The sequence below is a fragment of the Equus asinus genome, chromosome 10 (assembly GCF_041296235.1).
Source record: "Equus asinus isolate D_3611 breed Donkey chromosome 10, EquAss-T2T_v2, whole genome shotgun sequence".
NCBI classification, from domain to species: Eukaryota; Metazoa; Chordata; class Mammalia; order Perissodactyla; family Equidae; genus Equus; species Equus asinus.
In genome coordinates, this window is record NC_091799.1 from 63,251,962 (window position 1) to 63,264,699 (window position 12,738).

At 36.0% G+C, this 12,738-nt stretch overlaps 1 protein-coding gene across 7 annotated transcripts in view; it reads left to right on the plus strand.

The window, feature by feature from the left end:
• Positions 1-12,738, plus strand: part of ERCC8 (ERCC excision repair 8, CSA ubiquitin ligase complex subunit) — a 65,096-nt gene that overhangs the window by 23,886 nt on the left and 28,472 nt on the right. For 4 of the 7 annotated variants that reach the window (XM_044772034.2, XM_070519621.1, XM_070519622.1 and 1 more), the window contains 3 exons: positions 1,375-1,498; positions 11,001-11,082; positions 12,422-12,490. In XM_044772034.2, coding sequence (XP_044627969.2) covers positions 1,375-1,498; positions 11,001-11,082; positions 12,422-12,490 — 275 coding nt within the window. Of the gene's footprint in view, positions 1-1,374; positions 1,499-11,000; positions 11,083-12,421; positions 12,570-12,738 lie in introns of all 7 variants that reach the window. The other 3 variants (XM_070519623.1, XM_070519624.1, XR_011506457.1) reach the window with 2 other exon arrangements.

Genomic DNA, 12,738 nt, shown 5'->3' on the forward strand with positions numbered 1-12,738 from the left:
GCTCCAGTTCAAAATAATGTGCACTAGTTATACCTGATTAGGATTATGCAACCTGTGGACTCAGTTTCGTACTTAACTTGTATAAAATAAGAGAGAAGAAAGAGAGGAGAAGTTAATTAAAATATATAAATATATACATGACATAGAAAGAAAGGAAATATGGGTAGACACTACAGTCCCTGTATTTTTGCAGCTGTCTCAAGCTCAGAACTGGCACTTAAGACTTTCCTGCTTCATATTCTCATTCCTTCAGGTAGTGCCACAAGTGTTCAAGGTCTTTTACTCTGTATTGTGATCCAAACATTCATCTTAAGGAATCAGAAATCACGATGATTCTGTCTGCATGGGATTGCGGTAGTCTTCTGTCAACTTTTGTTTATTTTGTTATGGAAAATTTCTAACATATACAAAAGTAGAGAGTAGTATAAGGAACTATATACCCACCACTCAGCTTCAACACCTATTAGTCATAACCAATCTTGTTTCATCTCTACCCCTACCCATGCACTCTGAGGATTATTTTGAAGCAAATCCCAAAAACATATCATTTCACTCATAATTACTTGTTTGTATCTCTAAAGGATAAACTTTTTATAAGAGTAAACAGAGTACCATTGTCCCACATACACAGCAATTCCTGATATGAAATATCCAGTTGGTGTTCAAATTTCCCTCATTGTCTCATGACTGTTTCCTAACAGCCAGTTGGTTTGAATTAAGATTCAGTAAACTGACACACATACTGTGTTGATCACCAGTTCAGAGCATATGCTGCATCCTTCAGGATGGTACATCACCCTCACAAGGTGGTGTATTTTAGCTAATATTATTAGTGAGTCTTCAACAGATCATGCTTCTGCGGGTGATAGGTTACATAAGAGTGGTGAATCCCATGGGCATCTGCCAGTTGCATTCTTTTGTCATAGAGTAAGTTCCTTGATCAGAAGCAATCTTGTGTGGGAGATCATGGAAGAATGTGAGGCATTCAACAGTTCTCAGAATGGTAGTGCTGATAAAATGATATTTGGGAAAAGCAAATCCAAGACCAGAATAGGTATCTCTTCCAGTGAGGAAACATCACTGCTCCCTTCATGAAGAGGTCCAGTGTAGCTGTCTCATCCCCCCAGGCTATAGTAAAGAAATAAGAAGTCTCCCATTCTATGAGCCTTAGTAGGAAGCAGGCCTCCACATCACATATGGAAACCTGAAACTAGAAGTGCCTGGACATTCTGCTTCCCTGGACAGCTAGGATGCAGGCATGTGATCTAGGTTTGGCCATTCATACCATCCTATCTGAGACTGCAGCTTGTTAATATACTATCAGGTTTGAAACTCCCAAAAGTCAGTTCTTTCTAAATTTTGATTGTTTTGTAGAAATCATCCCGATGTTCACAAATATAGTGTGGAGACCGTACAGTGGTATCCTCATGACACTGGCATGTTCACATCAAGCTCATTTGATAAAACTCTGAAAGTTTGGGACACAAATACATTACAAGTAAGTACAGTAAATCCTTTACAAATTGCTCTGTAGGGTAAAGGAGAATTTAATCATTTTAGTGTGATTGTTTGCTAAGATGTCATGTATGTTAGATGTGAAAGCACTATAGTGGTGAAGGAGAGCTAGACTGCTTGAGTTCATATCTTGGCTCTGCTGCTGACTAGTTCTGTGACATTGGGCAAGTGTGTGAACCTCTCTGTGTTTCAGTTTCCTCGTCTGTAAATAGGGGCAATGATTGTACCTTATGGAATGGCTGTAGATAGGTCAATATATGTAAAATACCTAGAACAGTGCTTAGCCTATAGCAAGTGCTCAACAAAACATTAGCTATTATTATTATCTTTATTATTTGAAAACTACTATGGTCAAGTGGTCTAAGGAAGAAAATTGGATTTATCTCCTATTGACCTAAAAACATAAAGGCAAAGAAAGTTATTAATATTATACCTTAGTAAAGGTAGACAGAAGATGCTAGTTTTTATGAGATTTGGTCAAATTTATATTTCTAGTACTTAGCTTTTCCCTGAGCTCTAATCTCATGTTTCTCTACCTGTCCACAGAACCTCTCTTACCTGAATGTAGTTTCATCTCCTGAAGTATAAGATGTTCCAGACCAAACATGATCACTCCTCACATCCATTTAGTCCTCAAATCTTAGCAATTCTTCCTTCAAACTCTCTCATGTTTCCCTTTTCTATTTCCCTCACCATTGCTCTGCATCTAGACTACTACTAAAACTCCTGACTGCTTTCCCTGTATTACTTTCCTTTCCATATTTTCCATGGTAAGTTCTACCCTAGAATTAATCTTACTGTAAAGCAGCTTCATCATGTCTTTACCCAAACCCACTAGTGACTCCTGTTGTCTAAATTCAGCCTGGCATTCTAAGTTCTCCATGACCTCACGCTCTGCTCTCTCAACCTTAGCTCCTACCTCTTTTCAATATAAATGATCTGCTGCCAGTACATTGATCTCCTTTTGCGTTCTGATCATGTCTTGATTATATTGTTTTCCCTGCCTCAAGTCCCTTTCCCTATGCAACTTTTCCCTTCTCATTCGTCTTAGAACTGAAAGTTTGTACCCTTTGACCAACATCTCCCCATTTCCCCCATCCTCCAGTCTCTGGTAATAATCACTTTATTCTTTGTTTCTAAGAGTTCGACTTTTTAGAGGAAGATGGGCACGGATGTTAGCTCAGGGCCAGGCTTCCTCAGCAAAAAGAGGAGGACTGGCAGTAGTTAGCTCAGGGCTAATCTTCCTAAAAAAAAAAAGAGAGAGAGTTTGACTTTTTTAGATTTCACATATAAGAGATATTATACAGTACTTGTCTTTCGCTTGTCTGACTTACTTCACTTAGCATAATGCCCTCAAGGTCCATCCATTGTCACAAATGACAGGATTTCCTTCTTTCTGTGGCTGAATGATATTATATATGTATACCACATCTTCTTTATCTCTTCATTCATTCATGGATATTTAGGTTGTTTACATGACTTGGCACTTGTAAACGATGGTGCAATGAACATGAGGGTGCAGATAGCTCAAGATAGTGATTTTGTTTCTTTTGGAGATATACCCGGAAGTGGGGTTCCTGTATCATATGGTAGTTCTATTTTTAATTTTTTGAAGAACCTCCATACTGTTTTCCATAGTGGCTGTACCAATTTATGTTCCTACCAAACCATGCACAAGGGTTCCCTTTTCTCCACATCCTCACCAACACTTGTTATCTCTTGTCTTTTTGATGAGACCTATTTTAACAGATGGGAGGTGATGATATCTCATTGTGCTTTTGATTTTCATTTCCTTGATGAGTAGTGATGTTGAGCACCTTTTCACGTACCTGTGGCCATTTGTATGTCTTCTTTGGAAAAGTGGCTATTCAGTTCCTCTGCCTGTTTTTAAATTGGATTGTTTGGGTTTTGTGCTATTAAGGTGTATGTGTTTTTATCGTTTTGGATATTAACCCCTTATCACATATATGATATGCAAATATTTTCTCCCATTCTGCAGGTTGCATTTTCATTTTTTGATGGCTTCCTTTGCTCTCCAGAAGCTTTTTAGGTTGATGTAGTCCTCCTTGTTCAGTTTTGCTTTTGATGTCAAATCCAAAAAATCATCTCCAAGACCGATGTCAAGGTGCTTACCACCTATGTTTTCTTGTAGGAGTTTTATAGTTTCAGGTCTTACATTCAAGTCTTTGATCCATTTTGAGTTGATTTTTGTGTATGGTGTAAGATAGTGGTCCAGTTTCATTCCTTTGCATGTGGCTGTCCAGTTTTCCCAATACCCTTTAAAGAAGAGACTCTCCTTTCCCCACTGTATATTCTTGGCTCCTTTGTTATAAATTAATTGACCATAGATGCCTGGATTTATTTCTGGGCTCTCTATCCTGTTCCGTTGATCTGTGTGTCTGTTTTTATGCCAACTCCAGACTGTTTTGATTACTATAGCTTTGTAAATAGAGTTTGAACTAAGAAAGTGTGATACCTCCAGCTTTTTTCTTCTTTCTCAAGATTGCTTTGGCTATTTGGGGTCTTTTCTGGTTTTATACAAATTTTAGGATTTTTTTTCTCTCTCTTTCTGTAAAAAATACCATTGGAATTTTGATAGAGATTTCGTTGAATCTGTAGATTGCTTTGGGTAGTATGGACATTTTTAACAATGTTAATTCATCCACTCCGTGAGCAGGGACTGTCTTTCCATTTCTTTATGTTTTCTTCAATTTCTTTTACCAATGTCTTATGGTTTTCAGTGTACAGATCTTTCACCTCCTTGGTTAAATTTATTCCTAGGTATTTTATTCTTTTTGATGCAATTTTGAATTGGATTGTTTTCTTAATTTCTGTTTCTGATAGTTTGTTATTAGTGTATATTGTATATTGGTATTGTGTCCTACAACTTTACTGAATTCATTTATTAGTTCTAACAGTTTTTTGGTGGAGTCTTTAGGGCTTTCTATATATAATATCATATCATCTGCATATAGAGGCAATTATAATTCTTCCCTTTCCAATGCCTGTGACTTTTGTTTCTTTTTTTTTGCCTCTGGCTAGGGCTTCCAGTACTTTGTTGAATAAAGTGGTGAGAATGGGCAGCTTTGTCTTATTCCTGGTCTTAAGGGAAAATCTTCAGCTTTTCATTGTTGAGTATGATGTTAGCTGTGGGGCTTATCATATGTATAAATGGCCTTTATTATGTTGAGGTAGATTCCCTCTATACCCAGTTTGTTGGGAAAAAATCACACTTTTTAATAAACGTTAATACCCATTCATGATTTTAAAAAAATTCTTAACATATTAGGAATAGAAGGGAAATTCCTTAATTTGGTAAAGAGTTTCTGTTAAAAAAACACACTTAAAAACAAATATATTTGGTGGTAAAATATTGAAAGCTTTCCCTTTGAGTTATCTCTATTATTCCCACTGTTCAACATTAAACTGGAAGTCCTAGCCAGTGCATAATGCAAACAAAAGAAATAAAAGGGATTCAAACTGTCATCACAGATGACATGATTATGAACATAGAAGATCCAAAAGAATCTATAGCCAAACTATTAGAATTAATATAAGTAAATTTAGCAAAGTTGCTGGATACAAGGTCAGTTGTGTTTCTGAATTCCAGGCACAAAGAGTTATGGAATTTCAAAAGTAATATCATTTACAGTTGCATCAAAAATTATTATGTACCCAATAATAAATTGAAAAGTGTACAAGACCACTCTACACTGTACAGAAAACTATAGAATATTATTGAGAGAAATTAAGACCTAAATAAATGGTAGAATATACCATGTTCAAGAATTAGAAGGCTCAGTACTATAAAGATACCAGTTTTACCCCAAATGATCTACAGAGTCAATGCATTTCTAATCAGAATCTTTGCAGGATTCTTTTATGGAAATTGACTAGCTAATTCTAACGTGTATACGGAAACACAGAGGGACACAGCACTCTTGAAGAAGAATGAAATTTGAGTACTTTATTACCTGATATCAAGACTTAAAATAAATTAATTACACTAATTAAGGCAATGTGATATTGGTACAAGTATTAAAAAAAAAACAGTGGAAGATAGAGAATCAACACACACCCATGCATGTACAATCATTTGATTTGTGACAAACATAACACGCAGTGCATTGGGGAAAGGATGGCTTTTTCCATGAATGATGTTGGATCAACTAGGTATCCATATAAAAAAAACTAATCTTGACCCTTACCTCACCTCAGACACAAAAGTCAATTTCAGGTGGATTACAGTTGTAAATGTTAAAGAAAATAATCACAGTTATAGAAGAAAACAGGAAGATGTTTTCATGGCTCAAGATAGGTAAATACACAAAAAAATACAAACCACAAAGGGAAAGATTGATAAATTGAACTACATTAAAATTAGGAACCTCTATTCATCAAATAACACCATTAAAAGAGTGAAAAGGTAAGCCATGGAGTAGGAGATGATGTATCTGACATATGCATATACCTGGAAAAGGATTTATACCCAGATTATATAAATAGTCAACAAAAATTTAGAAGACTGAAAGCCCCACAGAAAAATAGGCAAAACACTTGAATAGGCACTTCAGAAAAGAGGATATCCAAATAGCCAATAAATAAAAGTGTTCAGCTTTGTTAATTGAGCACCTGGATATGTTAATTAAATTCACAATGAAATATTTCTCTATACCCTCCAGAATGACTAAAATTGAAGAGGCTGATGCTACCAGTAACAAGTACATATATTGCTATGAGATTACAAATTGGTACAGATATTTGGTTTCAACTGAAGCCAAATATGTCCTTACCCTGTGATCCAGCAGATGCACTTTTGAGAATATAAATGCATACATATGTGCACCAAAGGACATTTGTAAGAATGTTCATAGCAGCACTGTTAACCAAAAACTACAACCCAAATGTCCATTAACAGTCAAGTGGAATTTGGCAAATTAGACATTGGAATACTATCCAGCAGTGACAAGGGAACACTTCTATATCAACAAAATGGATGAATGTTACATAATATTAGACAAAATAACCAGATAGAGAAGAATGCCTAATATATAATTCCCTTTATAAGAGCTTCAAAAATAGACAAAACTAACCTATGGTGATAGAGGTCTGTATGGTGGTTATCTTTCTTGGTGAAGGTTGAAAGGGGGTTCTAGGGGGCCTTCTGGGGTGTTTGTAATGTAATGTTTGTAATGTTCTACTTTATAATACAGGTAGTGGTTACTTTGTGAAAATTCACTTTGTGAAAATTCATTGAACTGTATACTTGTGTATGTTTTTCTGTATGTTTGTTACACTTCAGTTGAAAGTGTGGTTTAAAAATTAATAAGCCATACATTTGTATTTTCTTTCCTTAACATTGACCTCTTTTAAAACTCTAAGACATCTTGAATTAAAATTTTTTTAGAACATAAATATTTTGCTAACTCAAAACAGTATTCCTGAGTTCACAATTCTGTCTGAAATAGACAAAGAATTTTATTGATAAGAACTTAAAAAGTATTCCATAAGAAATAATTTATTGTGCATCTCCTAGGTTCAAAGGAAAGTAAGAACGGGATCATATTGTCCCGCTGCCCATCCTCTACCCTCATCACTAATTTTCCTATCAATGTGCATATTATATACCTGTCATACCTTTTCTTCATCTAAGTTTTCCATAAGCATGTTTTTATAGTATATGATATGGCTTAGAGGACTGTCTTCTTTAGAGTCTTCTCTATTAAACTTTAAGGTAAAGTGCAACTTCTTTCTCATTTTGAGTTTTCTTAAAATTTTGCATAATGAAACATAATTGAGAAAATGCTGATGTCAGTATCCAGGCCATGTTCTTTAGAAATGAATAAGACTCTTGAATATATTCAACAGATATTTATTAAATGTCCGTTACTGTTGGAACTGGCGATTCAATGGTGAGCAAAATAGACATTGCTCTTTTGCAAGGAGCCCTATGGCAAGGAGCTTCAAGTTTAGCAAGGAAAACAAATGATTAGACAAGAAATAACAGTAAATTTCTGAAAGGGACTGTAACCGTGAAAGTGTACAGTAGTTTAGCAGGGGCGCCTAACCTATGGGGGAATTCAGGGAAGGCTTTCCGGAGCAGGTCGTCTTGGCTGAGATGAAGGATGTTGAGTAGAAGTTGGCCAAGTCCAGAGAAGGAGGAAGACAGTTCTAGTCAGAGGGAACAGCATTTGAAAACTCTTGGGGTACCAGTGAACATGGCATTTTAAAAACTGAAAGATGCTCGGTATGGCTAGAGTACTAAAGGACCGTGGCGAGAGATAAAGTCAGAAAGGTAAGCAGAGTCTCCATCATGAGGGGCCTTGTGAATTTTGTTAAGTAGGTTGAATTTTTTCCTAGGAGGAAAAGCTATTGAAGAGTCCAAGCAATGGCAAAAAATGAAAACATGAAATTGGCATTTTAGAGGAAAGAGTCTGGCTATGTTACACATAGGTTAGAAGGTGGCAAGAGGAGAGTCAAACAGACCAGATAGGAGATTGCAGTAATCCAGGCAAGAGTAGTGAGTGGCCTGACGACAGTAATGACAATGGGATAAACAGATATGAGAGGTTACTTATGAGAGAGAATTGACAGGAGTTGCAAGTTGATTAGCTGTCAGGAAGAGTGAAAACAAGAATGGCCATCAGGGAAATACAAATCAAAACGGCAGTGAGATACCACTTCATGCTTTAGGTATGAAGGATGGCTGTAATCATGAAGACAAACAATAACAAGTATCGAGTAGGATGTGGATAAATTGGAACCCTCATACTTTGTTGGTGGAATGTAAAGTGGTGCAGCTGCTTTGGAAAACAGTTTCTCAAAAGGTTGAACTTGGAGTTACTGTATGACCCAGCAATTCCACTCCTGGATATATACCCAAAGAGAGGTGAAAACATAAGTCCACACAAAACTTGCACACAAATGTTCATAGTGGCGTTATTCATAATAGCCAAAAAGTGAATGAAATATCCATCAACAGATGAATGGATAAATGAAATGTGGTAGAACCATAAAATGGAAGATTATTCAGTAATAAAAAGAAATGTATTACTGATACATGCTGCAACATGGATGAACTTTGAAAACATTATGCTAAATGAAATGAAAAAAAAGAAAAAATTTGCTAAGTGAAAGACTACAAAAGACCACATGTTGTGTAATTCTATCTAAGTGAAATGTCAAAAATAGGCAAATCTATAGAGACAGAAGTTAGATAAGTTAGATTAGTGGCTTCCTAGGGTAGAGGGTAGGGAGAAATGGGAAGTGACTGCTAATGGGTATGGGGTTTCTTTTTGGGGTGAGGAAAATGTTCTAAAACTGATTTTGGTGATGATTGTATAACTCTGAATATACTAAAAATCATTGAAGTGCACACTTTAAATGGGTGAATTGTATGGTAAGTCACTTACAGCTCAATAAAGCAATTATTTAAAAAAAAAATCAAGAATGACTCCCAGGTTCTCTAGCCTGGACAAATTATATTGTTAATTACTGAGAAAGGGAAAGGATAAGAGGGTGTTGAGTTCAATTTTAGATTTGTTAAGTTTGAAGGATTTGCAAGAAATCCAAATAGAAATAATCCAGGAATTGAGCTGTACGTATCTGAAATTCAGGAGTGTAGTCTACACTGAAAATACAGATTTGTGAGTCACTTGAATATAGGTGGCAGTTGAAGAGAAGAGTACAAAGAACAAAACCCTGAGGAAGACCAAGATTGATAGGACAGAAAAAGGAAAATAAAGCCTACAAAAGACAATGAAGAGGAGTAGCTATAGAGAATAAGAAGAAAATCAGGAGTATGTGATATAATGGAAGCCAGTGGAAGAGATTGTTTTAAGCAAGTTGGAGGAGTCAGCTATGTTGAATGTTACTGACAGGTTAGGTAAGATAATGACTGCTTTTGGTGACAGGAAGTTATCAGTGATAGAGTGTGAATGGCAGTAGTGGAGATAAAAAGAAGATTGCAGTAAGTTGAAAAACATGGGAGATAAGAAATTAGAGACGGCCAAAATTTGGATTTAAAGAGGAAGAAAGAAGATTAATTAGGAGGAATATAGGATGAAAAGGTTTTTGTTTCTTTGTCTTGGGGAGGGGGTTGCTGTGAAGATGAAAGAGACTTGAACATTTTTTAGTGCTGATGGGAATGAGTCAGTAGGGAGGGAGAGGTTATAGATGCCCTGGAGAGAGGTGTGAATGTATAGGATGAGGTTTCTCACAGTGCTAAAGAAGATCTGAACACAGCGAGAGGGATTAACTTTACGTATGAGGAAGGATCATTTTTCCACGATAACAGGAGTGAAGAAGGAAAAAGGATAAATGGAAGCAAATGTGTTTGCAGGTCTGTTGATCAGGCATTGAGAGAATTCTCATCGAATGCCTCCTATTTTCTCTTTGAATAAAAGATAAGATCACCTGTTGTGACCGAGTGGCATTATTTGTGGAGAGTGGAGAAGGTATGAAATAGCTTCGAATACAGCAGAGAGTACTAGTGAAATTTAATAGGACTGGCAGCCAATACCGAAAGCCCAGCTGAGGTGAATGATCTTTTATAGTGATATCAATTTGCCTTATTATAAGATTTTCTTCACCTGGGTGGAGTAGCAGTCAGCTTACTGCCGCCCATAGGCCAAGCCTGGGCTCATGACGTCTTTTTGTAAATAAAGTGTTACTGGAACACAGACAGGCTCATTTGTTGTCTATGGCTGCTTTGATGCTACAGTGGCAGAAATTAGTAGTTGGTTCTCAAAGCCTAAAATATTTACAATCTGACCCTTTACGGAAAAAGTCTGCTGACCTCTGGTGTTGATCAACCTGGATATAGGTGAAGAGAAAGCAGACATTTGGGGACATCTGGGGTTGAGGTCTTGACAAAAGTGCAAGGATTAACAACAAAGGAGTTGAAGATACTGGCAGTTGAAGTATTGGACCTTGGAATCCAAACTGAAGAAGGAAAAGAAGTGAAGACAGGAGGAACTGATAGGAGTTCTGGGCTTTATTTGGATGTCTTGCAAGTAGTTGGGAAAAAAAGAGCTGAAAATGATAGAAGATTGTGGTCATATATAACTGAAATGTATGATTTCAAAGAGGGAACAATTCTAGGTGATGAGAGTGTCCTGGGTATGGTTGCTGAGGCTGTATGGAAGCGAGAGGCAGAAGACTGGCTAGATCATCTGTGTAGATGCTGAAGTCCCCCAGAATGGAGTGGAGAGGAAGATGGTGAGCCAGGTGGTTGTCTTTTCTTAGTCTCTAGGATTTACTAGAGATTTTCTCTAGTGTTTTTCTCACAAAAGGGAGAAAAGTATTGTAAATAACATAAGATTTAAAATTATCAGGTTTTTGAGAGCATTACATTCCAGTTTGTCAAATAAATTGCCAGCAGTCTATTTAAAAATTGCAAACAATGTGAAAATAAGTAAATAGAAAGTTTGTGGCTTTTGTGATTGTAATTAGAACTTACACTTTTAAAATGTCTTAATTATCAGACTGCAGACGTATTTAATTTTGAAGAAACAGTTTATAGTCATCATATGTCTCCAGTCGCCACCAAGCACTGTTTGGTAGCAGGTTTGTACATGTATTCTTTTGTTTTTTAACATATTGAAAACTTTCTCCCTTTTAATATCTAGTTAGTTTTCATATAAACAGTTTAACCGAGATGAAGATCACAATTCTTTAAAAAAAAAACACAAAAATTAAGTATATGCTGCTATTTATATTTAATTTAACAGATATTGTGCAAGTCAGGTACTGTGCTAGTGGCCAGGATTCAAAGATGAAGAAAGCACATTGCTGTTCCCTAAAGAGTTACTTTTATTTATTTATTTTTTTGGTGAGGAAGGTTTGCCCTGAACTAACATCTGTTGCCAGTCTTCCTCTTTTTTTTACCTTGAGGAAGATTGTTCCTGAGCTAACACCTGTGCCACTCATCTTCTGTTTTATATGGGATGCTGCCACAGCATGGCTTGACGAGCAGTGCTTGGTCCACACCTGGGATCTGAACCTGCAAACCCCAGGCCACCAAAATGGAGCAAGCGAACTTAACCACTATGCCATTGGGCCAGCCCCTCCCTAAAGAGTTACTTTTAAACCACCAAAGTTTCAAACCTTTTACAAAAAAAAATTTTGGCAACTTTTTCAACTGGTCATAATAAAACAAGGAAATGATTTCCTTTTCTCTATGATTGTGTGATTCAAATTAAACATCCATTTTTGTGAAAGTACCTGCAACAACAATTTTCATGTGTAAAGAAGAAAAAATGTTTTTCCGGTATAAGGGATCAGGTTGCTGTGATTCTGTTATTTCTGTGGCACTGCATGAATCTCTTCACCTCCAGATATCTGTCAACTACTCCATCTGTAAAGAAGAGTGGGGCACTAACTTGTCTTTGAAGTCCACTCAGTCTGTGTCCAGAGTTCTGTGGATCTATTACTAGTGATTTGAAGTATATCATTAAGATGGAAGAACTAAGCTATTAAATAAAATGATTTGATGTGATAAAATATAGAATTTTACACACACATGTACCAATACAAATTTCCTGGTTTTGATATTGTACTGTAGTTACTTAACATATAACCATTGGGACAACGTGGGTGAAGGGTACACAGGGCCTCTCTCTCCTATCTGCATCTTCCTGTGAATCTGTAATTATTTCAAAATTAAAGGTTAAAAAATAATGGAATAATAGAGTTCTCTTAGTACTAAAGTATAACTACAATTAAAGTAATTTTTCTAATTATAAACAATAAAAATGATTTGAAGTGTATTTTTAGCATACTTTTTTATATTTCTTCATGGATACAGTGGGAAAATGTCATGATTCATAATGATAGTTTCTTGTTTCCTTTTGATGATGATTTATAATAAAATTATCTCTAACAATTTTTGTTTTTGTTTTTACAGTTGGTACTAGAGGGCCCAAAGTACAACTTTGTGACTTAAAGTCTGGATCCTGTTCTCACATTCTACAGGGTATTTTTTTTATTTGAAACAACAACTACTTTGAGTAAACCATTGAATAAAAAGAAACATTGCTAACAATGTATTCTTTGTAAGTGACATGACCAATGTATTTTGTGCTAGTTGTTAAAAGTCAACAGGGAAATAAAGATCCTTCTGTGCATTATTCTTATAAAACTGAACTATTGAGGAGACATTTATGTGAACAATGGCCATGGGAGAAGCTCAAAGGATATGGAAGCTCTAAGTAAAAGCCTTGT